This window comes from Ambystoma mexicanum, chromosome 1p (assembly GCF_040938575.1).
Source record: "Ambystoma mexicanum isolate Mex_15411 chromosome 1p, UKY_AmexF1_1, whole genome shotgun sequence".
Lineage (NCBI taxonomy): Eukaryota > Metazoa > Chordata > Amphibia > Caudata > Ambystomatidae > Ambystoma > Ambystoma mexicanum.
Window position 1 is genome coordinate 371490864 of NC_090921.1, and position 27762 is coordinate 371518625.

At 48.1% G+C, this 27762-nt stretch overlaps 1 protein-coding gene across 4 annotated transcripts in view; it reads left to right on the forward strand.

Annotated features, from left to right (window-relative positions):
* Positions 1–27762, forward strand: part of GATAD2A (GATA zinc finger domain containing 2A) — a 1131740-nt gene that overhangs the window by 778010 nt on the left and 325968 nt on the right. For all 4 annotated transcript variants that reach the window (XM_069649100.1, XM_069649093.1, XM_069649106.1 and 1 more), the window contains one exon: positions 5344–5473. In XM_069649100.1, coding sequence (XP_069505201.1) covers positions 5344–5473 — 130 coding nt within the window. The remainder of the gene's footprint in view (positions 1–5343; positions 5474–27762) is intronic.

Here is a 27762-nt window from a genome sequence, read left to right on the forward strand (position 1 = left end):
CGACCCCCACACCCCTCGATTCCTCTTCTCAACATGATAGTTGACAAGGTGCACCAGGAACCAGTTACCATGATACTTGAGACCCCCATGTGGGCCCACCAACTCTGGTTCGCTCATCTGATGGAAATGTTCCTCTCCCCACCAGTAAAACTACCCTGTCCATACAATATGTTGTCTCACGACAGGGAGGAGACCCTACACCCATGCCCACAAACTCCGAACTTAGCAGCCTGGCTCCTGAGATCATAAAGTTTGGACACCTACAACTCCCTCAGAGGTGCATGGACATACTCAGGGAAGCTAGGAAACCTAACACCCGTTATTGCTATGCCAGCATATCTGGTGTAATACCAAGGGCATCAATCCCATCGATTGCTCACCCACACACATTGTCCTATACATAAACCATTTGTTGGACACAAGGTTGGTCTTCAATTCCCTGAAGGTTCATCTGGCTGCTCTTTCAGCCTACACCACGTCACAACAAAAAGTGTTGTGGTGGAAGATCCCTGTGAGTAAGGCCTTTATGGAAGGGGTTAAAAGAATGTATCCTCCCATTTCTCGCCCAGCTCCTGGATGGGATCTAAATGTGGTTTTAACCAGGCTCATGGGATCTCCCTTTGAGCCAATGCATAAAGCAAGTCTAAAAGACCTTACTTATAAAAACGGCCTTCCTAGTGGCTATCACTTCTTTCAGAAGGTTTAGTGAACTACATGCCCTTTCTGTTCTAGACCCCTTGGTTACATTCCACAGGGATAAGTTAGTTCTGCGCACACTTCCCAGATTCTGCCTAAATTCATCTCAGAAGTTCCATGTGAACCAAATGATTGAACTACCTACCTTTTTCCAGAATCCCACTAGCATGGCCGAAAGACGCCTACACACACTAGATGTGCGCAGCGCAGTCATGTTTTACCTGGAAAGAATGAAACCACTGAGGAAAACGAACCAATTTTTCGTTTCAGTGGCAGCTGGTAGAGAGGGGGATCCTGTCTCTAAATCCGCTATCTCAAGGTGGATTGTCAAATGCATCACACTGTTACACTCTGGCATAGAGAGAAACACTGTTCAAGCCTAGAGCACATTCTACCCGCGGCACTGGGGCATCCATAGCATTCATTGCAAATGTTTCCCTAGAGTCCATTTGCAAACCGGCAACCTGGAGTTCTGTACACACCTTTACAAAACACTATTGCCTAGACCGGCATTCTAGGTCTGATTCTCAGGTGGGACAAGCAGTACTAAGACATCTTTTCTCTATTGTTCCTGCTCACAACCCACCTCCAACACTGGGTACTGCTCGCTAGTCTATGCACAGCATGTGATTCTAAGCAGATTAACAAGCATCAGAAGACCTGCATTACTTAGCGTAATAGCATTTCTGATGATTGTGTCTGCTTAGATTCACATGCGCCCTCCCTACCTCCCCACTCGGGGTGGAAAATAGACGTCTTACTACTTTCTCTCCATTTACTCACTCACAATAGCCTTGAGCTCCCTCATGGCAGAAAAAATCCAATCAGAGGGACCTTGGCGCATGAGGGATTTTGGGTACACTACACGTCACGATAGGGATGGTGTTACAGACACACCTATGCCAACGTCCCCTTTCGGTCCCTGAAAGACGAGATGCAATACTCCACGGTTACCACTGGATGTCGCACCATATGCACAGCATGTGAATCTAAGCAGATAAAATCACAAATGCTCTTACGGTAAGTAATTCATGTCATCTGTCTTGTTCCTGATAGCTGGATACTACGCCCCCTCCTATTTGCCGGCTTGACTAAGCGAGCAAGTAGCTTACCCAGCGCCAACCCTTTCTATACTGCCTCGCGCCCATGGGTACACTCAAGAACTTCAGTTCTCTTGGTGCATGGTCTCTAAAATCATCCATTGCTGCCTTAACCTGTGAGAGCATAGCCGAGGGGAAATAGGACAAATGCCTGTTGCTCTAAGAGTCTGCGTTCTTCCTGACTATCTTGGATGTCATGTCTAATGGTCCTGAGAACCACACCCTCAGTTGACCTAGAGCTAACCCGTATATATGCCTTCCACAGAGTACTCGCGGATGAGACCGATCCCACTTTCACCTCGAAGTATAGCCGAGCATGTTCATGCAAGGTTATTCTCAAAGGCCACTTCTGTCAGTGCCAGTTAGTGTGACGTCTATGGAGCGCATCCCATCGAATGCACTGGGGAATGGTCGGAATACGTCCTAGGCAATATGTTCTGTGACAACCTCCCACACCCCAGTATTGTGTGTTAGAGCCAGAGACCTATGCGGGACATTAAATCATGTACAGTAGAGTAGTTGGAGTAAGATCTAACATCGGGGTAAAGAGCATCAAGTAAACCCAAATCGGACATCCCCGCTCGTTTTGCTGTCCGTATTGCAGACTTAATGACCGACAGGACCTGCCAGATCTGTCCTGAGCCACGTCCAAAATAGTGTTGAAATCACCCCCCACCTCCACAATATTGGCACCAAGGGATAGAAAGTCACTATGTCAACAAGTTCAACATGAAAGGCCGGATCATCTACATTTGGGCCATAGACATTCAGCAAGACCACTTCTCGCCCAGTCATTACGCCATACGCCAAGACGTATCATCCCAACGGGTCTGTTTGGACCTTCTTGTGTGTGAACAGCAGCAAGTGCTGGAACAAGATTATTACCCCCTGGATTGGGTCGAATACGTGGTTTAAAACCTGTTCTTGCCCCACCGCTTGCTGAACCCCTCGCAGCCCATAGCATACGCGTGAGTTTCCTGTAAAAATAAAATCTTAGCGTGGTGGTGCTCCACATAGAGCAAGAGTTTTCTCCACTTCACTGGATTCCCAGGCCCGCTTACATTCCTACAAATGCACTTAAATTCACCCACCATCAATTGGCAATGTACATATTCTCATAAGCCGCCCTAGCGAGGCATACCGTCAGTGAGCGATTGCCAGGGCATTCAGAGTTATTTCTTGCACCCCCGCTTTACTCAGTCGTAGCAAAGAAAGAGTATATTCAGCAGACTGTCTTGCTTCTTCTCCTGTTTCTCGTACTATTATGGGGAATAGTAGAGTGGAGGACTGACCCACTATCCCATTTGCCCCTTAGAAACCTGAGCTGTCCTCCAAGCCATTAATTTCAGTTTTTTATCCTTTTGATGTTCGCTGTGTTCTGTCAGTATGTTGCTCCCTATTTTTTTTTTTTTTATTAAGTAAAATGCTTTCTTAGGGAGTAAAAATGTAAGGCCAATTCAGAAATTTTACTTTGCCCCTCGTTATTCATGCACATTAAAACATAAAGGTTTACTTTTTCGATCAGGCAGTTAGAATAAATGTCTTCCTGTGGCACTACTGGTCCAAACATATCCATGTAGCTGTGTGGGTGAAAGCAGGTGCACGTCGGTTTCCTATTTTTTGTTGGTATTATTTGTACTCTCTATTATGTTTTGAGAGTATTTGCCTATTCTTGGGGCGTAAAAGTGGCCGATACACCCCTTAGCTGTAGGGCTGTGTCTAGTTGTTGCCTCTGTTGTCATAGTTGTCTGTCATCGTTATGTGCCATACGCTCCACCTTTGCCACAGACTTGCCTTCCCTTTCTGAGCCTCCGGAGCGTGCCTTAAAGCCACCAGCTTATCCAAATTTATGTTCCCTCTACTACGAACTGAGTGTCGGTTGGCCTGCGTTAACAGGTGGCAGACATCGAGAAACTAGCACGTAGCACTATTGTAATTAAGGTACATGTGAAGTGAGCATGTGTGTCCTTGGGTGGAGCTTTCCGCCTGCTTACTTTCTTTGTCCATGCCTTTCCCTTTTTTAAGTACCACTCTCGCGAACACTTGTGCGGTCCTTTTGAAAGGAGGCGGCTTTACCGATACTTGCAGATTGGTCATGAAAGGTACATAGGGACACTTAGTCTGTTTTCATCCCGACTGACCCGATTTACTCTGGGCAATATAGTTTCTCCTTACCTAATGTGTCCACTCTTATTATCCATTCTGCTCCTCTATCCGTTGCTTGCCATCTATAGCAGAATACCAGAAAGAGTTTGGGATCCTCAAACTTTCTTCATACCAGAAACCAGAGTATACCAGAGAACCGACTAGTGTGGCGCTCACCAGACCTACCTAATGTAAAATGGCCAATACTTTCCCAGATTTATATTAAGTCGCAGTAAATAAAGTACACCCATAATCCTGGCAAAAATAAATTGCAGAACCAGATAACGAACTCTGAATCTCCAACCCGTATTAGTGTAACCCTGAAGCAACCACGGTAAAGCCCCTCTACTCCCCTTAGAACACCAGTTAGGGTCCTCCTTCTCCTGTTGTCACCCCTGCCCTCCACCCCATTGGATTTTTTTAACCATAACTTAGTACTTTTTGTTGTGCACTGAGGCATTCGAGAAGAGGCCACCCACAAGCTTGGCGATGCACCCAAGCTGCACAACTGGTCAGAGTCCCTTCGCCAAAACTGTCTGAGAAACCAGGTTTGTGCTGCAAATTTTGGATGATGGTAAACGGAGGCAATACATCCATTGGCTTACAAGTCCAGGAAAACTGTTCTGCACCTCTCCAGACCTTTAGAGGTCTCTGGTCACCTGGCATGGGAAAGTTGGAGAACACTACAACTTCCGGCACACTCATCCTGCCAAAACAGTGATTCCATTTGTTAAATGATTCATCCATCTTTAGTGTCTTTTCTGGTAATGCCACCTGCCTCTTTCCGGTCGTACAATCCAGTTCAAGGCTTGTTGGGCTTCCACACCATTACCAATTTCCGTCAGGAATGACCAGTTCCATTGTCCGTGCCTGTTTTGACCAGTTCTCTCGATCACAAGTATTGTTTTTATTGCTGCCTTGGAGTTAATACAGGAGGCCAGCATTATGCTTGGCTCTTTTTCGTCATATAATTAAAAAAAAATTCTCCTGTAGGACACCCATTTTATAAAGATTGCTTTGGAGTTTTAGGCTTGCATTGAGTTGATTGACACAAGAGTGAAACTGGTCTTAAAGATTGGGTGTACATTTTTTTCTCCATAGATTGTTTTAATTGGAATTACCTTGGTGCAATACCTTAAATTATTATGCGCGCGGTACAAAATCTGCATTTTGCGTGCCAAACCCTTGCACGATATTCTTTAAACAAAACCGGGGACAGTGCATAAATGCAACCACTGTGGTGTGAGAATTTTGAGCTTTGAGCCAGTCGGCTGCAGGCAGCCTGGGTGGCAAACCAAGATATGGAGTGTGCATGGTGGACAACCAAACACCCATATGCGTACAGTGTGTACTAGTGCTTTGTGAAAATTTGACTTCAGTCTCTTTCTTTTTGATTCTACAGTGAGATCAAACAAGAGAAGAGAGCCACTTCACCAGATGTCATAGTGCTATCCGACAACGAGCCGTCCAGTCCACGAATGAATGGTTTAATGAAAAACCCACAGAGAGAAACGAACACAGAGGCATTGTTGGTAAGTCCACACTTCTTGAGAGCATAATTTGATATGGATAAACACAACATCATTTCTGTTTGTACATCTTTACGTTTGCACGTGCACTGAGTTACCAACTACATTTCTTTGATAGGTTTTTAAAGCATAAGAGATTACTCTTTATGGGGATTACAAGCCTGAATAATTACATTGCAGCAGAGTCCCCATCTAAGTTAACTTTTTAGTTCTGTTTAGTTTTTCAGAGAATTCGTTCAGCACTTTCCAACAAAGGCTACTGGGCATTATCAACTTGAGCAATGTACCTGCTAAGCATTTGCATTCAGTAGACTCGGAACAAAACATGGCAAAAAGAGGCTGGTCTATGTCGGGCAGAAAAAGTAAATGTTACTTTAATTAGTAACTCTTGTGCAGTTTCTCCTTTAGCGTATTCAGTTGTACTCAGGGGGGGGTCTTGACCATATGTTTGCACTGCAAAAGAATAGGTTTAAAGTACAGACTGGACCATATCTGGGCCACCTGCTTCCTCCAGTACGATTGATTTGTCCCAGACAGTGTGGTGGAGTATATTTAAAGTCAGTCGGGAATAGTGTGTCCATTAATAAAGGGCCTAAAAGATTAGCAGCGGGAGTTCCTATGGTGAGTACCTACTCCCTGCTCTATCCAGTGGCCCTTTCTTCTTACAATCAATGATTGCAAGCATGACCTACAAATGGTTAAGTGAAAGTAAACAAAGTTTTTGTGCAGGGCTTGCATTCTGTGCACGTATTGAAATGTATTGATTATAAACAAAGATGCAAACCAACAGAGCTGTATGTGTACATTATTAGGATGGATTAAAATGGGATAATTTTTAGGGTGCAGTTGGAAGGGCGCAGGGTGGGCATACCAAAGGTTACATGCAGGGCATCCGGAGAAAAATGCACATTTAGTCTGGTCGTACACTTTCCACAGATGGTCATAGAACTTGAACCACTATATGGAAGCACAGACAAACCTAAAAACTGTGCGCTCCCTTTTTATGCAAGTGTGGTATAGCCCACGCAGCTACTTTGCAGATTGCATCCATGAATAAATGACCCAGAAGTGGTATTATCTGTTTTGATTCTGACTTTTTAAACATGCATACCAGTTGCCTGATAGGAGCTTGTTTGCACTCTAAGATTCAATATACTATCCAGCAGATTCTGCAGCCATTGGTGGCCTAGTTGTCTGTTGCACTGCCAACGTATGTAAGTTTTTTTGGCATGACAAAGGTTTTGTTTTATGTTGTTAGAAAAGTGTTCTCTGAATATCCAAGTTGGGGAGAATGTTCTCAGCTTCTATGAAGAATTAGCGAAGAACAGATTACTATAAACACTCTTGCGTCCCGTCCCCTTTCCTCCATACTGCATGGGCGTCCCTTCCAAGGGACGGGAGACGAAACCTTTTTCACCAGAAAAAACGCTCGTTCCCTTTAAATGTAGAGGCGCGGAGGGGTACAGCCCAGGGAGCATACGTTGCCCTGACTCCGCCGCCACACCTCAGCCCCCTTTTCCGTGTCGACGGGAATGGGTCGAATTCACCAGCGCTTCTGGGTTTGGCTTCGGCCATGTAATTCCACGCACGGATATTTCTTATTTTTTCTTTTTTGTCTTGTTTATCACTCAGGCACTCGGTCCTCGGGCGTCACGCTCCTCCCCGGCGCATGTCGACTTCAACAGGGTTCAGCAGGTGTCCATCCTGCAACAGGCTCTTCCCAACTTCAGACCCCCACGCCCTCTGCCCACGTTGCCTTGGCCCAGACCACAGTTGGCAATCATGTTCGGCGTGTGACTCGCCGTCCTCGAAGGCGTTGAAGAACAGACTAGCCAGGTGAAGGGAGCTCTTCTAGAGGTCGCCTCCAGAGGATCTCAAGAACTTTGTGAAGCATCGAACCAGGCCCAAGGTAGGGCCTATATTTTCCATCGCACCCCACAAGTGAGGCGCCTACTCAGGGACTCTTCCGCGCGGGAGGGACTGGTCATGTCCTTCTACCAGCACGTGCACAAGGCTGCTTCAGCTACCAGCCTTCGGGTCGAGGGATACTCAGATCCTCCCGGGCGCAGTGTTGAGGGACAGGAAGGTTTGTTTACCGGATCTCCACCAGATGGGCTCTGCCCTTTTACCGGCACCATGACCGAGGGGCTATGCCCTAATACCGGCAATATGTCAGAGGGGGTGCCTAAAAGCAGCTCTACCGATCCCAGGGTCGAGGGTGTTGCACCCACCGGGCCTCGGCCAGAGGAGCAGGTAAGGCCTCGTGATCCACATGCAAGGGTCTTGGAGGAGCCCAGGCCCAGCGGGCGGAGCAACACGTGGTAGGCAGCTCGACAAAATAACCGCTGTGCCAGAAAGTGGCACCCGTCAGACATCATTCCAGGAATTCAGCAAAGAACATGTGTCAAGGTGGGACTGGCCTGAACCAGTTACGTGGCCGACAGTTTACCCCCTCATTTGCACAGAGCAGCTTTCCTTTGCGTCCATATGGACAGGGTACGCAGCAGCTCCAGCATCTCCCTGCTACCCCGTCGGGGCATTCCTACCACTTCTCAGGGGCAAGGTTGTTCTCATTCAGCTGGACAACTCGACCACCATGTACTACGTCAACAAGCAGGGAGGCACCAGATCCCCACTGTGCAGACTGGCGATCAGCATGTAGGGTGGGCTCTGGAAAACGACTTACCTCACGGCCGTACACCTCCCGGGGGAATCCAACCTGGAAGCAGACAGGCTCAGCAGGCCTGGGAGTGGACAATTACGAGAGGCAGCTAAACGACCTTGTTATTCAGGAGAGCTTCAACAGGTGGGGTCACCCCCACGTGGATCTCTTTGCCACCTGGCACAACAAGAAATGCTCCCAGTTTGCATGCTGGCTAAAGCAGGGCCTCGGCTCCCTGGGCAACGCATTTCACCGCCACTCGACCGGCATGAAAGCCTACGCCTTTCCGCCCACTCCCCTGACCCACAGGGTAATTTGCAAAATCAAGGAGTCTCGCTGACTCCTAATCATTCTAATGGCTCCATGGTGGCCAGCCAGGCCATGGTTTTCGGAGCTACTCAGCCTTTCGGAGGTGCCCCCGATTCGCCTCCCGATGGGCCCAGCACATCATCTGGCACAGTAGGGGGGCAGAGTCATCCACCCCGTGCCAGGGAAACTAGCCCTCACAGCTTGGTACCTGAGAGGTAGTGCTTTGGCATCTTTAGCCTCGCACAGGCCAATCTGGAGATCATATAAGGCGCCAGGAGCAAAGTTACCAGGGCCCAGGTCAAAAGCAAATGGACCGAATTCTGCCACTGGGCAGACTCCGATGGAATCGACTCCTTGGCGTGCACTTTGGACAACGTGCTCTCCTTTTTGGCACACCTCGCTCATTCAGGCATGCAGGTGGACACCTGCCGAACATACCTTGCAGCCATTGGGGCTTACAAGAACTTGTAGGAGGGAAATTTCTCCTCCTCCAACCCTATTGCCAAAAAACATCTGGCGGGTCTCGCTAGGCTCTACCCGCCCGTCAAGAGACCGCACCCGGTGTGGGACCTTAACATAGTCTTGGGCGCACTGGCGCACAAACCGTTCTAGCCAATGGCGTCCGTGGACATCAGGCTGGTCACCATCAAGATGACTTTCCACTTGAATGAGGAAATGGTCCTTCCTATGTTTTCCCCGATCCCAAGGACGAAGCACAGAGTGCTGCACTGCCTGGATGTCAAGCATGCCCTGAAATTCTACTTGGACAGGACCAAGGGCTTCTGCAAATCAGACGCCCTCTTTGTCACTTTTGGAGACTCAAGACCAGGCTATCAGGTCTCTATGGCTTCCATATCCCTCTGGATGGTCTCTGCCATCAAAGAAGCATACAAGCGCCAACAAAAGCCGCTTCCGGTCATCATGCTTGCCCATGCAGTTGGGGCCAAGGCAACGGCCATCGCATTCCAGCGCCATGTCCCTTGGCAAGTCATAAGCAGGGTGGCACTTGGGCCTCTCCCTCAGCTTTCTGCAAGCATTACTGTTTGGATGCCGGCTCTAGATTTGATGCGGCTTTCGGACAGGTGGTTCTCAGGAACCTATTTGCTTAAGGAGGGTCTCCTCTCCACCCTGGGGCTACAATCAGTTGTAATCGCCCATGCAGTATGGCGGAAAGGGGACAGGACATTAGAGTATAAGTTACTCATCGTAGTCACTAACCTACTCTTAGTCCATAGACCCCTTTCCTCCATATGTCCCACCATCCTCCCCCCTAATAATACTGGTGTCATTAGGCAATGTTAAATCTGTTGTGGACGCGTCAACAGGGACTGAGGTGTGGCGCTGGAGAGCGGAGTCAGGGCAGTGTATGCTCCTTGGGCCGCACCCCCGCATGCCTCTAAATTTAAAGGGGAAGAAGGTTTTTTCTGGTGAAAAAAGTTCCATCTCCCGTCCCTTGGAAGGGACGCCCATTTAGTTTGGAGGAAAGAGGACTATGAGTATGTTAGTCACTACGGGGATTAACTTATTTTTTGTGTTCAATGAAAATCTACATTTCAGTAAAAAATTATGGGTTCCAAGAACAGTCTACAATGGGCCGTAAGGTGCTAAACTGAAAACCTGCAAACCATTAATTCTGTAGGCAGATGCCACTGTCCTTAAAAAGTCACTACCTTTATGATACTAGAGGGCAAGGTTTCAAAAGTCTCTTGAAGCGATTCCAAAACCTTTTTCTGACAGTATGAAGCTTCCTGGTTGAAAGAGCGGTGTATTAGTTATTGAATGAGATGCTCAAATGCCTTTAACAACCTCTTATTCTCAGTTAACCCGGTTGCTCTCGATAGCAACCCTAGAGATAAGGGTTGTATTGACCACTTTTACGCCCTAAAAATAAATACTCCTACCTGCTCCTGCTTTCACCCACACAGCTCCATGGATATGTTTGGACCAGTATTGCACATAGTACCACAGCAAAAAACTATTACTGCCTGATTGGTAGTAGTAATCCTGTATCTTTTAGGTGCAAAGGAATAATTATTCCAAAAACGTTAGTTTACTCGCTTATAAAATACTCCCATTGGGAATTGGACTTATATTTTTTACACCCGAAAAAATAATTTTACTCCCAACTTTAAAAAATGGGGATTAACATACTCCCACTTAAATAGCTTATATGGAGCACTGCTTGAATGTTCGATAGATTTCCATTATTTACTTGGTGCCCATCTGTGCCAAGGAAGAGACTAGACAAAACCTAACATGAGGCGATGGTGGAGGTCTTCTAGAGTATGTTTTTTTGATTAGCAGCGGAGCGCAGCAACGCCTGGAGCCCCACAGGTGAGCCCCCATAATATCTTGTAGGCCCAAGGCGCTCCGTGAGCCCCAAGCAGCCCGCCCTGCGCCCAGTTCCTGCTTCCCCAGCCCTCCCGCCTCCCGACCCGCCCATCCCTGCTCCCATTGGTTCTTGGACCGTGTGAGGGGAATTTAGCAGGGGCTCCATCTCCAAACTGCACTGTGATGCTTAGATTGCGCTGGTGGACGTCTCTCCCCACTGTGCAGGTCTCTCAAACTTAGCAGGGTCCTTGTCTCCAAACGGCAGTGTGTGTTGTTTAGATTGCACTGATAGGACTCTCACCCACTATACAGATCCCTGAAATAATCCAACTGCACTTAGTTCAGTACTCTACCAATCCCGGAAACCCACCACTACCTAACCCAACTAAATCCCATACCAGCAGACAGTTAACACCCTAAACCCCCCTGCCCCCTACCGACAGTGCACCCTTAGGAAACATACCCCACCCACCGACAGAAAACAACACTGAGCCAGAGAACACCCCAGCGTATCCAGAGAAGGAAAACCGAGGTTACTGCAACCGCACAGCACAGCATAGAGGACCAACTACCATACCACACCTGCACATATACTGGAAAATGTCCCGTACCAGAAAAGGATGCTGAGAAAGAGAACAAGATCGTGCAACAAGAGACGCAAACACACAACACCAACAGAACCCACAAGAAACAGCCCTACTGGAAGAAAACACGCCTAAAACAGCCACAACCGGAACAAAATCCACAAGAGAAAAATCCTTATACCTCACACCTTACCTCGCAACAACCACGGTACACCGACACCCCAACACGGAAACCTCGAAACATGCAAAGAATTTCCTGATGCACGCGGAAAAAAGACAGAGGCACTCAACAAGAGAGTGGGAGGGCTCCGACCCCATTACCCCTTACATTACAACAACAGAGGGGCAACATCGATTTTCACTACATCCCGCACAATACGGCGAAGTACCAACAACCAGCAACGCCACCTCCCACCCAACAATCGGACCCAATGAAGAAACCACCGCTGATCATCATCCGAGTAGCATCACAGCAGAAACACCAAGACTAATCAGACCTGTTATCAACTTAATAGACCGCTTCAATGAAGAAGCGGCTGTCGCCGTTCTTCATCCTACCGACATCAATGCGGAAACTCCACAAACTGACAATTACAAACTCGAGCAACAAATAACCTCAAAACAAAATCTCACCCAGAGAATCCACTGTAATCTAATAAACGCAAGGTCAATGTCCAAACACTAAACGGAAATATACAACCTCCTGTCAGAACGAGGATTAGACATCCTATTCGTAACCGAAACATGGCTAGACGACAACTACAAGATTACCCTCAACTGCCTGCCTGAAGACTTCAAATGCATCCAAACAAACAGAAACACCAAAAAAGGGGGGGGGGGGACTAGCGATCATCCACAAGGAACAAGTGGCCATCAAAATGGAAGATCCACTAAACATCGATAAATGCAAATCCCTAATACTAAGATTTTCAGTAAATCCCAAAACCAACCTGAAATTCATACTGATATACAGACCACCAACCTACGATGCGACTTTCGTTGACGCTTTCACGGAAGCAATCGCCATCCTAGCCATCAAGTACAATCATCTGATCATCCTCAGAGATTTCAACATCTGGTTCGACGAAGAAACCACAAACACATAAAAATCCTTAACCGCCCAACTAGCAGCCATGAACCTACAACAACTAGTCAAAGGAGCAACCCACTCTGCAGGGCTCACACTTGACGCAATCTTCGTCAACAAGGATCTCTTCACCACGGCACCCCCAATTCAAATACTTTGGAGCGACCAACTCATTATTCTGTTCATAATCACACCGGCCGCTCCGACAAAAAAGCAACAAGAAAAGCAACCCATCATGATGAAAAGAAATTGGAGAACCATAAAAATCTCCAACCTATCCGAGCTCCTAGAACTCAGCAAACCACAAGCATCAACCGTGGAAGAAGCAGACCTAGACAGAAAAGTTGCCCTACTTCATACCTGGATCGCAACAACCCTTGAGGACATCGCCAAAGAAAAGCCCTTCACCCCATCACGCAAGAAAACTACAGCAAAATGGTTCACCCCACTACTCAAAGCCATGAAAAGGAAAAACCGTAAACTAGAATCTGAATGGAGGAACAGCACCACCACCACAAACAAATAGAAATTCCTACAACAGATCCTGGCATATAAAAAGGAAATACAAAAAGCCAATCCCATCGATGAAACTTTGCGAGGACCTCGGAGACCACTTCAGAAAAACAAAATAACCTCCATCCAACACACCATACAAAACAGACCAAGCGTTCAAAGCTCAAACCCCACCGACACAGACGAGGAACATGCAAACAAGCTACGAAACTTCCCAGAAATATCAGTTGAGGCTTTCGTCAAACTGGTAAACCAAAGCAACAAATCGGGCTCTCCTGAAGACCCTTGCCCCCCGGACATATACAAAACAATTCTCAAACAAGGAACCCCCATGGAATACCACAGAAACCACCTCAACCTCTCAATCTCAACAGGTAAAGTACCGCAGGCCTTCAAATCGGCTTACATCAAGCCGCTACTCAAGGAAACGTAGAGGACTTATCTAACTACAGACCCATCTCCAACATACCCTACATAGCCAAACTACTAGAAACGTATGTCTACCAAATAACCCAAGAATTCATAGAAGAGCATTGCCTAGTAGACCAGGCACAAGTTGGCTTCAGACCTATGAGAGGAACAGAATCGGCCCTCCTTTCAATATGGGACGACCTAAAAACAAACGCAGACTCGGACAACCACACCGCCCTGATTCTCCTTGATCTGTCTGCAGCCTTCGACACTGTCAACCACGCCATCCTCATAGAGAGATTAGAAGGACTAGGGATAACAGACACTGCCCCACTTTGGATTAAATCCTTCCTAACAAACAGAACAGAAACAATATGGAGGAAACCTTGTAAATCCAAACCCAGTCTCCACGTGCGGAGTACCACAAGGATCATCCTTCTCCCCGCTTCTATTCAACATCTACATGTACCTATTAATCAAACTCATCAAAAAACACGGCCTCACATGCTACAACTACGCCGACGATATTGAAATAATCTTCAACATACAAGACACCCGAGAAGAAAACACCACACTGGAGAATTGCCTTTGTGACATATTCAACTGGATGAACCTAAACCATCTCAAAATTAACCCAGGCAAAACAGAGATAATGATTGTTTCAAAAAAGGGAGGAGACATCAACTACATCCCCTGGCCAAGAGAACTCGGCACCACACCAGAACCATCATCAACTGTGAAAAACCTAGGGGTCCTAATGGATAACAACCTCACCCTGGAGCCACAAGTAAACTCGGTAATCAAGAAATGTTTCTTCCTCCTGCGAGCAGCAAAAAGGATCCTACCGTTCCTGTCATTCGCTGTTACGCTCACCTGGCTACCACAGAGGCGTTGATCTGAACTGGACAGCTGCGGTCTCCACCAATGTGACGCGTAGGGCCGAGATGACGGACTGGACTGGCCCACCTAGCTTAGTTTGCTTGGCCCTTAGGAATATTCTTCTGCAAATGGAGAAAGGGAATTAACCACCTGTGGAGTTGAGTGTAAATCCCCCCACCCCTGCTGTTCTCCTCACAGATCACCTTTGATGTCCCCTCTTATAGTCTCACCTGATGGTTTGAAAAGATGAGCTCTCCATCCTGCATTGAGCGCAGGGGCGTGTTGATAACCAGTTGCTTCACTGGCTTGAAGGAATTGGTGAGTTCCAGAACAATATGGACTCCGAAAATTATGTAGTTTGTAAGAGTTCAAATGCCTGACTTTCACTCTTGTCCGATTCCTTGCAGGTTGCAGCTTGACCCTAGTGAAGAGTTCCTCGTGGCAACCGGTAATATTCTGGTAAGGATTTGTATTTTCCAAGACAGTTTGATAAAATAATGTCAATATGTAACCTGTTGCTTTCTCCCTTATTCAGGCGCTGAGAGAAAGTATGAAGTCTCGGGGAATAATACCTCCAGCGGTAAAATCAGGTAAGTCTATTGTGGTGAGGAGGGTTCCCCTTGATAGTCCCTTTGTTTCACCTTGCTGTCCTTTTGTTTCCCCTTTGGGGCCGGGGTTCGGCGAAGATGCAGTGGAAGCTGCGCCGACCCGTGAAGAGGAATAGTACCCCCGGTGGTAAAATCAGGTAAGTCTATGGGGGGTAACTAATATTCCTCTGTGTATTCCCTTGGCTCACCTTGCTGTTCTTGTCTTCTCCTTAAGTACCGGAATGCGGCGGGAACATGCAGGAGGATGCGGTGGAATGTGAAGATGCTGCGAAGGCCAGTGAGTTCAGCGCGGCGCTGCAACGCGCATAAAATAACTTGGAATGGATTGTGTCCTCCCACGTATTCCTCATCTTGTTATAAATTGTTATGTCCAGCTTCACTGCTTCGGAAAAAAAAATTCTCGGCAGAGGGCGCTGTGCTCGAGGTAGTGGCGTTGATTGTCCCTCGACGTACTCCGTACTCTGTCGACGTCACCAATGGTATAACTAACTCGAGCCGCGCCCGTTGCTTCAGTTCCGTTTTTCCGATCGCTTCGCTATCGAGAACGGCGCGCTTCTATTTTCTGTGAAGAAAATGTCATCTTCGACACCTTCGACACCCAGAACTGGGTTTAAAAAGTGTGCAGATTGTGGATCTAAGATGTCGATCACCGATCCCCGCCGGATTTGTCTCTGGTGTCTCGGTTCCAGTCACCGAACCGACGACTGCGGGTCCTGCCAATCGATGACCGAAAAAACTCTTCGTGAGAGGAGTGGTAACCTGTCGGTGGGGAGGGAGGCCTCAAAAAAGGTTTTGTCAAAAAGACACAAGAAAGCGACTGATTCTAAGGAATCGGATCGCCATAGAAACTCTAAGAGATCTCGATCTAGAAGTAGATCGAGACACTCTTCGTCATCGAAAAAAATGAAGAGGAGACCTAGATCTCCATCATCTTCTTCTTCAGAGTCGACCGAAGAAATTCGTTGTCCGACTAAATCGGATTCTCCCAGTAAGTGGGAAGAATTCTGCAAAAAGATGATGGAGGTTTTCGAGAAAGCGGCCTCGACCCCCTCGAAAGAAGCTCGAAAAAGCCATACCCCCAAAGTCGCTCCATCGGACGACAAAGGGAAGTCCAAGGCTACTATGGCCAAGACCAGTAGCATCGAGGAATACAAAAAACCTCGAGTCGATGTAAAACCGTCAAAGAATCTTCGAGAGTCGAGCACCTCTTCAGTGCCGGCCAAGAAACACAAGTCGTCGAAGACTTCGACAACTTCGTCAACGCCCTCGACGTCGATAATTTCGACGCCAAAGCCAAATGCGTCATCGACGCCATTATCGAAGTCATCTTCGAAAACTTCAAAGACACCCTCAAACTTCGAGGGATTTGCCATTTCCTTCGAAGCAGATGGAACAGGAAGAAAGGAGATTCACTCCTTTGCCCAGATCAGACTTTTTCAAATCTGTCAGCAATCTATGAAGTCTGCTTCAGAAGAAGACGAGGTTACTCCTTTGGGAGTTACTTATGGTACAAGACAAGTTCCTGACAAACTTATTGACCAGGAATCTAGAATGAGAGACCTGAGAGATACTCTACATTCTGCCAGTGGAGTACACACATCCCCAGAATTAGAGTTCGCCAAACCTGATCCTGCAGAGCATGCAGATGCTGGGTACAGGGGTCTTATGACCAGGGTCGTTGAATATATGGGTTGGGGTAATACTTCACCCATTTTTTAACAAGATGACATGACGGATATTATCGTCAAGGGACCTCAGAAAGATCCAGTTGTCCCTTTTCACAGGGCCCTTCAAAGGACTGTGGAGAAAAATTGGGAGAAACCAGAAACTATTGCTGCTGCAGATAGCACTTTTCCAAGAAAATATAGACCAGCTGGAACGGATCCTGAATATTTGAATGAACATCCGACTCCAGAGAGTTTAGTCATTCAGGCAGTATCTACTTCAAAACAAACTGCTTATCCAACTATCCCTCCAGATAGAGAGGATAAAAAAATTGATGTCTGGGCACGTAAAGTTTTCACGTCAGGCAGTATGGCGCTTAAATCGGCAAATGTCACCTGTACCCTAGCCAGGTTTACCCATACCCTGTGGGACTGTATTTCGGCGGCGGCTGATCATATTCCGGAAGGCGAGGAAAGGGAAGGCTTCCTGAATATAGTCAAAGACGGGAAGGAGACAATGGGGGGAATGCCTCCAGTCTGGACTGGATACTGCTGATAGTATCAGCAGATCCATGGTTGCAAGCGTTGTGCTAGGCAGATTTGCGTGGTTGAGGAAGTCGGGATTTGCACCAGACGTGCAAGCTAGACTCCTCAACATGCCCTTGGCTCGAGGCTCTTTGGCAGAAAGGCTGATGAAAGCCTAGAAAAACTTCAGACCTCGAAAGCAGCAGCTAAATCACTTAGCGCTTCTTTGTGCCAGCCTCTAAAACCCTATTCCGGCTCATCTTCCTGGAGGGGTCGTTCTTTTCGATACTACTCCTTTTTTGGTAGAGGAAGAGGACAGGCTTCTCAAAGGGGTAAAAGAAACTTCCCTCGTGGAGCACGAGGAAGAGGTACAAAATCAGCCTCAGGAGCGGCATCTGTACCCTCAGCCACTCCTGCAGCCGCCTCCAAATCCCTCTGAGACCTTGTTACACAAAACACAGTGGGAGGCAGGATTTCTCAACATCTGAAGGAATGGCGGGGCATTACCTCAGATGCGTGGGCACTGGAAACAGTAGCCCAAGGTTACTGTCTCCCCTTTCTAAAAACGCCTCAGAATCATCCAACGGGAGCCAATTCCGCCAAAATTCCGGATCTGCTCCTGTTGCAGGAAATTTTAACCCTGCTAGAGAAAGGTGCCATAGAACTGGTACCTGTAGCGGAGAGGAACAGGGGTTGGTACTCCCCATATTTTCTCATCCCAATAAAGGACGGAGGACTGAGACCCATCTTGGACTTGAGAAACTTGAACAAGTTCCTCAGGAAGGGCAAGTTCAAGATGGTGACTCTTTCTCAGATCCTTCAGGCTCTCCAACTCCAAGATTGGTTGGTATCATTGGACCTTCAGGATGCTTACTTTCATGTGCCAATCCATCCAAAGCACAGAAAGTACCTGAGCTTCGCGATTGGCAATTCTCATTATCAGTTTCGAGTTTTGCCATTCGGGTTGACCTGCACCCAAAGGGTTTTCACCAAACTGTTGGCGGTTGTGGCAGCAAGTCTCAGGAGAGGAGGTATTCACATATATCCCTACCTGGACGACTGGTTGATCAGAGCACGTTCTCCAGAACAAGCTCAGGAACATCTTTCGATCACCTGCCACAAACTGGGCATCTCCCTCAATTTCAAGAAGTCGCACATGATACCATCCCAGAAGCTCCAGTTTATCAGAGCAGTCTTGGACACTTCATCGGGAAAAGCCTCGCCTCCCGAAGTGAGAGCTCTCCACATTCAGCAGATGGTAACGAAGTTTCAGAATGCCCAACATCTACCGGCTTTCGATTTTCTCAGGTTGCTCGGCCTCATGGCATCCTGCATTTTCCTAGTACCAGAGGCCAGGTTGAGAATGAGATCCCTTCAATGGGCACTCAGAACTCAGTGGTCCCAGTTCTCAGGGAATATGTCGGATCTTCTGCAAGTCCCGAGCGCAGTTGCTCAGGATCTTCTATGGTGGGCTTGCAACGACAACATTCTCAAGGGAGTCTTTTTGGCAACCATGGCCGGAGATAACGGTAGTGACGGACGCCTCACTCACTGGGTGGGGAGCACACACCAACGATCTGACAATCAGATGTCGTTGGTCTCCATCGGAGTCCAAACTACACATCAACCTATTAGAGCTGAGGGCAATCAAACTAGCTCTGAAGGCCTTTCTGCCCTCTGTACAGGGAAAGAATGTCCTGATAATGACGGACAATACAGTGGCCATGTACTATCTCAACAAGAGAGGAGGTGTAGGGTCACTGCCACTGTGCAGAGAGGCAATGCAGCTCTGGTTCTGGGCAATACGAGAAGGAATCTCTGTCGAGAATTCACCTAGCCGGAGAGAAGAAACACGGCTGCAGATGCTCTGAGCAGGCAGAGCACGGTCTCTCACGAGTGGGAGCTGGCTCAGGAAGTCCTTCTGGAGATCTTCGCCCTTTGGGGAACCCCTCAAGTGGATCTGTTTGCCACCGCGATCAACCGGAAGTGCGATCAGTACTGCGCAAGGGAATTTCCTCAAAGAGGAGCTCTGGGAGACGCATTCGTAGTGGAGTGGAAGTTTCCACTGCTGTACGCGTTTCCCCCGGTCCCCGTGATTCCTCAAGTAATCAGGAGGTTGAGAAAGTTCAGGAAAACCATGATCCTAATTGCTCCGGATTGGGCCAGGAGAACGTGGTACCCGGACCTTCTAGACATGGCCATCTGCCCTCCAATACGTCTTCCGCAAAGAGAGGATCTTCTCTCGCAAGAGGAAGGTCGGGTTCTCCATCCAGAGGTCAAGACACTCAACCTTCACGCATGGTTTCTGAGAGGTTGAGATACAAGGATTGGGATCTTCCGGATGACGTAATGGAAATCTTGCTTTCGGCCAGAAGACCAGCAACAAAGTCTTTGTACCGATGTCGCTGGAATAGGTTTAGTAACTGGTGCAAAGACAAGGATGTGGACCCTTTTCAGTGTGGCACCCCAATGGTGCGTTCCTTTCTGCTACATCTAGCTAATCTGGGGCTCCAGATAGGAACAATCAAAGGATACCTTGCTGCGCTGTCCGTTTTCAAGCGCTCCTCGGAAGAGGTTTCATATTTCAAAATACTGTTAATAATTCAATTCTTAAAGGGGCTCACTAATGTACCCTCCAGTACCTTTTCATGTACCAACCTGGGACTTAAATTTAGTATTAAAATTCTTGACTTGCATACCTTTTGAGCCTCTGCACTCATATCCATTGAGGCTTTTGACTCTAAAAACTGTCCTCCTTGTGGCCCTATCATCAGCCCGCGGGGTTAGCGAACTTCAGGCTCTCTCATGCAAACCACCATATACTATTTTTTATAAAGATAAGGTAGTCCTTAAGGTTAAACCTTCGTTTTTGCCAAAAATAGTCTCAGACTTCCATTTGTCACAAAAAATAGTACTACCTACTTTTTATCACCCTCCTCCTCTGGGCAAAGAAGAGGAGAGATTACACAGATTAGATCCCAAGAGGGCTCTTAGTTTTTACATCTCTAGGATGGCTAAATTGAGACAAGATGACCAACTGTTTGTGGGTTATACTGGTCAAAAATTAGGCTTATCTGTAACAAAACAGACCATTTTCCGCTGGATCATATTAACCATTGTTGAATGCTACACATTAGCGGGAAAAGAACCACCAGATGGGCTTCGTGCCCATTCTACAAGGGGAATTGCTACTTCTGCGGCTCTAAAGAGGGGAGTCCCGGCAGCAGACATTTGTGCAGCTGCAACCTTGAAAACAATACATACTTTTGTTAAACATTATTGTTTGGACGCTGCCTCCTCTAACGAGGGTTTATTTGCAAAGGCAGTTCTGCATTCTGTCCACGAAAACTGAAATTGGTACTCCCACCTCCAAAAATTGATACTGCTAAGGGAGCCTAACACAAGATGAGGAATACGTGGGAGGCCACAATCCATTCGAAGAACAAGTTACTTACCAACTGTAACGTTCTTTCGACTGGATGTTCCTCCCACGTATTCCCATCCTACCCCACAGTGCAGTTTACGTTTTCTTACACTTTCCTCTCACGAAGAATGTATCGGTCATGGGACACGCCTGGGTGTTCCTCCTATATATATATATATATATTTCTGAGGCTTGTGGAATCTGCTTAGATCACATGCTGTGCATAGGCCGACATCTAGTGGAAGCTGCGGAGTATTAGTTTGTTTTTCGAAACTCGAAAATGGGCGTCGACACAGGGCGTGCCAGTAATACTATCCCTAGTGTGACGTCCACTGTACCCAAGATCCCTCACGCGTCTAGGATCCTCAGATTGTTTTTTTCCGCCATACTGGTCGGAAGCATTTTGCGGAGTCCCCTGGCCTTAGCCATACTTTTGCTAAATTTTAAAATAATAATCTATTGACATCCTTCCCCACCCCAACGTCGAACTTCGACACTCGACGCCCACTGGAGAAGAAATCGACCGTCGGCTGCTGCACGATGGATTTGGGCCTCGGAAGACCGCTGGCCTCGGCCCTGCAAGTAGGGAGAGTGGGGGGTGGTACATACTCTACACTCTTGGTATATAGGTACACCTTATACATTTCCTACACTTACCAGTCCGCTGCCTCAAGGTGCGTATGGAGGGTACCCCTTTTCAATTCTGCCCCAAGTGCAATCGCAAATACCTTTGGGTCGACAGGCACGCCACGTGCAATCTCTGCTTGCCGAGGGACCACCCCGAAGCGAACTGCAGAGCGTGTAGTAGGTTTAAACCTAAGACACTTAAGGACCTTACGACGAAGCGTGGTGCTCACCACGCCAGGCAGGCGGCCATGGCAGCGGAGGGCGCCTTCAGCGATGGCAGCGACGCCGTACTTTCGGACGGCGAGGGCATTACGGCGTCGAAAGACAGCCGAGCGTAGGTCCCCGACCTCGGAAGGTCGTCCGGCAGGGCGGCTATGGGGGAAGACCCCCGGCGACACAAGCGCTTCACATACTACACACACTAAACGTCGAGTTCTGGGAAAGAGGCACAGACAGAACGGTCCGATTCTGTGTCCTCTGGGCGCTCTCGATCAAGATCGCCGCATGACTCCAGGCAATCATCCACTCTTGCCAAGAGTGCCTCGCTCCCTAGGCTAACAGAAGTTTGATCGTCGGAAGACGACTTCCACCCCCAGGCCGGGCTCCAGGAGTCGGAGCCCGCGCTTAAAGCCAGCGAGGCCCCACGCTCGAAGGACAGGAACACCTCTCCTGATCCTCGGCGCCAGGTGTCGAAAAACTCCGGAGCCACTAAGGGACAGTGAAAACATTTTTCTACGCACGGGGAGGGGGGAAAACAGCAGAAGAAACTACCTGTACATTCTTCCACATCTGTGAAACACTCCACCCCCCCTAAACAGACAGACAGACAAGCCCAGGTCTGCTGATAGGTCCACAACCAGCAAAGCTACTCAAGATAAATCCCATAGACTTGCTGAGAGAGTCATTCCCAGTTCCAAAAAATGGTCCAGTGAAGACATAGATAGGGTCATGTCAAGAATGTCTTCTTTGGCTGATTTTTATGATAAAAATCCAGAACATTTCCTCTCGTATGATCCACAAGGGTCAACACCCTCAGGCTCTACTGATCCTATCCCCCCCGAGTAAGAAGGCCCGGTTTGAAACCCCCATGAGGTCTGAACCCTTCGAGGTACAACCTTACGCAACACCATACTCGCGGTATCAAGGGGAGGCTTCCCTTTGTGAAGACCAAGAATTTGGTATGATAGAAGAGCAAACCGGGACGGGCTACTATGGGGATGATGAGGACCAGGAAGAAGAGGATGACCTGGAAACATACAGAGTAGATTCCCCGGTAGAGAACGAAGCCCCGATTACCGACACCCCGGTCAATAACCAACCCCTCCTAAATGAGGTTCTCGCTCGCGCAGCAGAACATTTCCACATTGACACCCACGGGGTACAGGAGGAAAGGGACTTTGCAGAAGAGTTAGTGGGTGAAAGGAGGCCTGTTCCCCAGACCATCCATATCCTTAAATCCATTCAGCGGAGAATAGATCCGTCCCTGGTGAACCCAAACCTCACCAGAGCAGTCAATCCCAGGGTTGAAAAAGTTTTCAGGTGGCACAATCTGACCCTCTCTATATAAAAGGACATCTGAAGCCAGACTCCCTAGTTGTCACCAACACTCGTAAGAGGGCGGGGACACCCTTGTCTTCATCAGAAGCTCCTCCCGACAAGGAGAGCAAAAAACTATACGGTTTCGGCAGGAAGGTAGCCTCAACGTCTGCCTATCAAGCAAGGATTGCTAACTCCACCACCCTGTTGGCCAGCTACAACTACCATCAGGGGAAGAAGTCGCGGCTCTCATAGCCTGTGCTCCTGAACCGTTAAAGGGCCAATTAGCTCGGATTTCCGCAGAGGGTAGAGCCGTGTCTGGTTGCATTTTGAAAGCAACCTTCGACGCCGCGGACAACGCAGGCAGATTGATAGCAGAAGGTACTGTTATCAAGAGACATGCGTGGTTACCGCAGTCTGGTTTTAAGGCAGAAACACAGGCATCATTGTTGGACAAACCGGTGGAAACCGATCTGTTTGGTAAGGCGGTCGAAGACGCACTGAAAAATGCCAAGGACGAATACGAGACACTCAAGTCCCTTGGCCAGTTAACCAATAAACCCCCTAACCAGAGAGGGAATAGTAATTTTCGTCGCCCACGCGGCCAAAATTCCCAGAGAGGATCTAACTATTCCCAGGGGCAGGGTACACAGTGGAACAACAACCAACAGTCTACCCAGGGTTACGGCAGGGGTAATAGGAGAGGTCGTGGTAAAGGCAGAGGCAGCCCCAGCAAGGGAGGCGGCAAGCCTCCACCAAAGCAGTGACGCTCAGTTCAGGGTCCCTTCTCACGCAACCACAGTAGGGGGACGCATTTCCAACTTCACCCAGGCTTGGGAAGGGATCACATCAGACAGGTGGGTGCTGTCAACAGTATCCACAGGATATTGTATAGAGCTACTGCAGCGTCCCCGGAACCATCCTCCACGACAAAGAGTACACTCCTTAGAACATCAGAAGATTCTCCTCAAGGAGATCGCCATTCTGCTACAAAAGGACGCGATAGAACTCGTCCCGGGACACCAGGTAAACAAGGGTATTTATTCAACTTACTTCCTTGTGCCACAGAAAGACTTGACAATGCGCCCAGTATTGGACTTACGGCCTGCCAACAAGTATGTCAAGCCCCAAAAATTTCGTATGACCACGCTACAAGAGGTAATTCCCCTCCTAAAAAAGGGGGATTACATGGCAACCTTGGATATGAAAGATGCTTATTTTCATATTTCCATGTTCCCAGCGCACAAAGTACTTGCGCTTCAAGGTGGACAGTCGACACTACCAATTCAAGGTACTGCCCTTCGGGATAGCTTCAGCTCCAAGGGTATTCACCAAGGTACTGGCGGTGGCGGCTGCACACCTACGAAGGGAGGCAATACCGGTGTACCCTTATCTGGACGACTGGCTCATAACGGGGGAAACCCCAGGAATTTGCAGGACAAACATTCAAAGGACTATCGACCTCCTCCACGAGTTAGGCTTCTCAATCAACGAGAAGAAGTCAAGCCTGGTGCCAAGCACCTCAAAACAATTCCTAGGAGCAATCCTGGATACCCAAGAGGGGTTGACCTTTCCTTCAGAAGAAAGAATTCGGAATATACTACTGCAAATTCCGCATTATCAGTCCGGTCAACAAATAACGGTAAGCAAAGCAATGCGTTTACTGGGCATGATGGCATCATGTATTTACCTGGTCCCCCACGCGCGCCTGCGTCCCATGCAGGAATGGTTGGCAAAACAGTGGTCTCAGGCAAGTGGTCAGTGGGACGATCTAGTGGTCGTTTCGCCAACACTGGTACAAAGCCTTCTCTGGTGGACAAGAGAATCTCGCACAGGGGAAACCCTTTTACGATCCCGAAGTACAGGCAGTAGTCACTACAGATGCATGTCTGACGGGGTGGGGAGCTCACCATCCCCACCACACAGCGCAGGGTCTCTGGTCTCACTCAGTGGCCAAGAACCACTTCAACCTGCTAGAGCTTCTGGCAGTATTCAGAGCGCTTCAGGCGTTCGAGCCCCACCTACTAAACCTGTCAGTGCAAATCCGGACGGACAGCACAACAGCCATGTTCTACCTGAACAAGCAAGGAGGGACTCGCTCGCCAAATCTGGCCAAGCTGGCCCAGAAAATCTGGATATGGGCACTCAGACGGAACATCTTCCTGTCATCACAACATGTTCCAGGGGAGCTCAATTCCCTAGCGGATGCTCTGAGCAGAGACTCCCTCCCAGAGGAACACGAATGGGTTCTACACAGAGAGGTCGTAGACGATATCTTCTCTCAGTGGGGTTTCCCCACTATAGACTTATTCGCCACAAGCGAAAACAGACAATGCCCAGGATTTGCATCCAGGTTCCCCCAACCAGACTCCCAGGGGAACGCCCTGTGGATGAACTGGTCAGGGATGTTTGCGTACGCTTTTCCACCAACTCCTCATCAGGAAAGTGGTGAACAAGGTGAACAGGGAATCGATGACGCTCGTCCTAGTTGCTCCCATGTGGGCAAGACAACCGTGGTTCCCATACCTACGCAGGATGGCGGTGTGCGAGCCCATCAAACTTCCAGCCTGGTACAACCTACTGTCCCAGCACCAAGGTGAAACAGTGCACCAGCAACCCAACTCAATGAACCTGGCAGCATGGCTCCTGAGGTCATAGAGTTTGGACATCTCAATTTGCCACAGAGGTGTATGGACATCCTAAAAGAATCTAGGAAACCAAACACAAGGCACTGTTAGTTTGACAAGTGGAAGAGGTTTGTTATCTGGTGCCAGAGTAGACAAATAAACCCGGTTGATTGCACTCCTTCCACTATTGTTACATACATGCTCCACCTGCTAGATGCAGGATTGGTTTTTAACTCACTGAAAGTACACCTGGCAGCCCTGTCGGCTTACACCACTTCCCATAGCAAGGTTTCGTGGTGGAAAGTACCAGTAGTTAAAGCCTTCATGGAAGGAGTAAAGAGACTTCACCCTCCCATTTCAAACCCACCACCAGGGTGGGACCTTAATGTGGTGCTAGCCAAGCTCATGGGCCCCCCTTTCCAACCCATGCATAAAAGCAGTCTCAAACACCAGACTTATAAAACTGCCTTCTTAGTAGCTATTACTTCTATAAGAAGTGCAGGATCCCTTCTTTACTGTCCATAAAGACAAACTGGTTTTACGCACACACCCTAGGTTCTCACCTAAATTTATATCAAAATTCCATGTAAACCAGTCCATCGAGCTTCCGGCTTTCTTCCAGGACCCGCAAAGCTCGGCTGAGGTGAAACTACACACCCTAGATGTGCGTAGGGCGGTCCTCTACTATGTAAATAAAACCAGACCGCTAAGAAAAACAGATCAACTGTTGTGTCTCCGTAGCTACAGGCAGAGAGGGGGATCGCGTCTCTAAAGGTGCCATCTCGAAGTGGATTATTAATTGTATCCAGCTGTGTTACTCACTCTCTGAAAGAACTCTGCCTTTCACGCCAAGAGCCCACTCTACTAGAGGCATTGGGGCCACTCTGGCTTTCATTGCAAATGTACCCCTTGACACCATTTGCAAAGCAGCTACTTGGAGCTCTATTCACACTTTTACTCAGCATTACTGCATTGACAACCATTCCAAGGCAGATACACAAGTGGGCCAAGCGGTTCTAAGACACTTATTTGCTCATGACCCTTCTCACATCCCACCTCCTTCTTCAGGTACTGCTTGCTAATCTATGCACAGCATGTGATCTAAGCAGATTCCACAAGCCTCAGAAGGGATACATTACTCACCGTAATCGTATTTCTGATGCTTGTATCTACTTAGATTCACATGCGACCCACCCTTCCTCCCCTCTGAGAGAAACCGCATGATTGCTTGTAGTCTTACCTTTCTATCTATCTGCTTGGATTATCTGTACTCAAGCTACTCCTCATGCTACCTCATGTCAGAAAAAATACAATCTGAGGATCCTAGACGCCTGAGGGATCTTGGGTACAGTGGACGTCACACCAGGGATAGTATTACTGGCATGCCCTGTGTCGACGCCCATTTTCGAGTTTCGAAAAACAAACTGTAATACTCCGCAGCTTCCACTAGATGTCGGCTTATGCACAGCATGTGAATCTAAGCAGATACAAGCATCAGAAATACGATTACGGTGAGTAATGTATCCCATATATATATTTCATCGAAAAAACAGAACTGAAGCAACGGGCGCGGCCCGAGCTATTTATACCATCGGTGACGTCGACGGAGTACGTCTAGGGACAATCGACGCCACGACCTCGAGCACAGCGCCCTCTGCCGAGAATTTTTTTTTCCCAAGCAGCAAAGCTGGAGATAACGATTTATCACAAGATGAGGAATACGTGAACATCCAGTCGAAAGAACGTTACAGTTAGTAAGTAACTTGTTCTTCTTTCTTCCAGCTCGAAGGCGCGATGGATCGGGAATTCAGGTAAGGATCAAAGGTATTGCTTTTGTTCTAACCTTTTCTCCTTCTTTCTCCCTTTTTCTAGGAGCTCCAAACTCCAAAGTAGTCCCAGGTAAATATTCCTCCCCAGCCCCACCCGAGTAAAAAAAAATAGTCTCTAGGTAAAATAGTCCCTTCCAAGCCTCATTTGGCTTGGAGCTCTTGCAGCATGGTCTGCATCAAGTAAGCTTGCAGCATGGTCTGCATCAGGTAAGTTCTACTCTGAGCCTGGCGCCTATGGTGTGCCATAGGCGCCAGGACCGCACCCAAACAGCCCGTAGCAGGGGTTTTTGGGCTTGCTCAAAATAACTTGATGCCTGCTTCCGGGTTGCTGGACCTGGTCTGGGTCCACGGGGGTAGACATCATGACACTTTCCATCATCGCTCTGATCATGTCCAGAGTAGACTATGCCAATAGCCTATACCTGGGCATGCCCAAACGACTTCTAAACAAAACTGCAACGCATGCAAAATGCAGCAGCCAGCTCCTCAAGGTACCCAGAAGAGAACACATCACACCCGCGTTAAAAATACTACACTGGCTACCACTGAAACAACGAATAAAGTTCAAGGCCATGTGCATCACACACAGAGCAATACACAAACAAGGTGCAGAATTCCTAAGCGACAAACTAGGCCTACACCAACCGACAAGAACATTAAGATTAAGCACTGACAT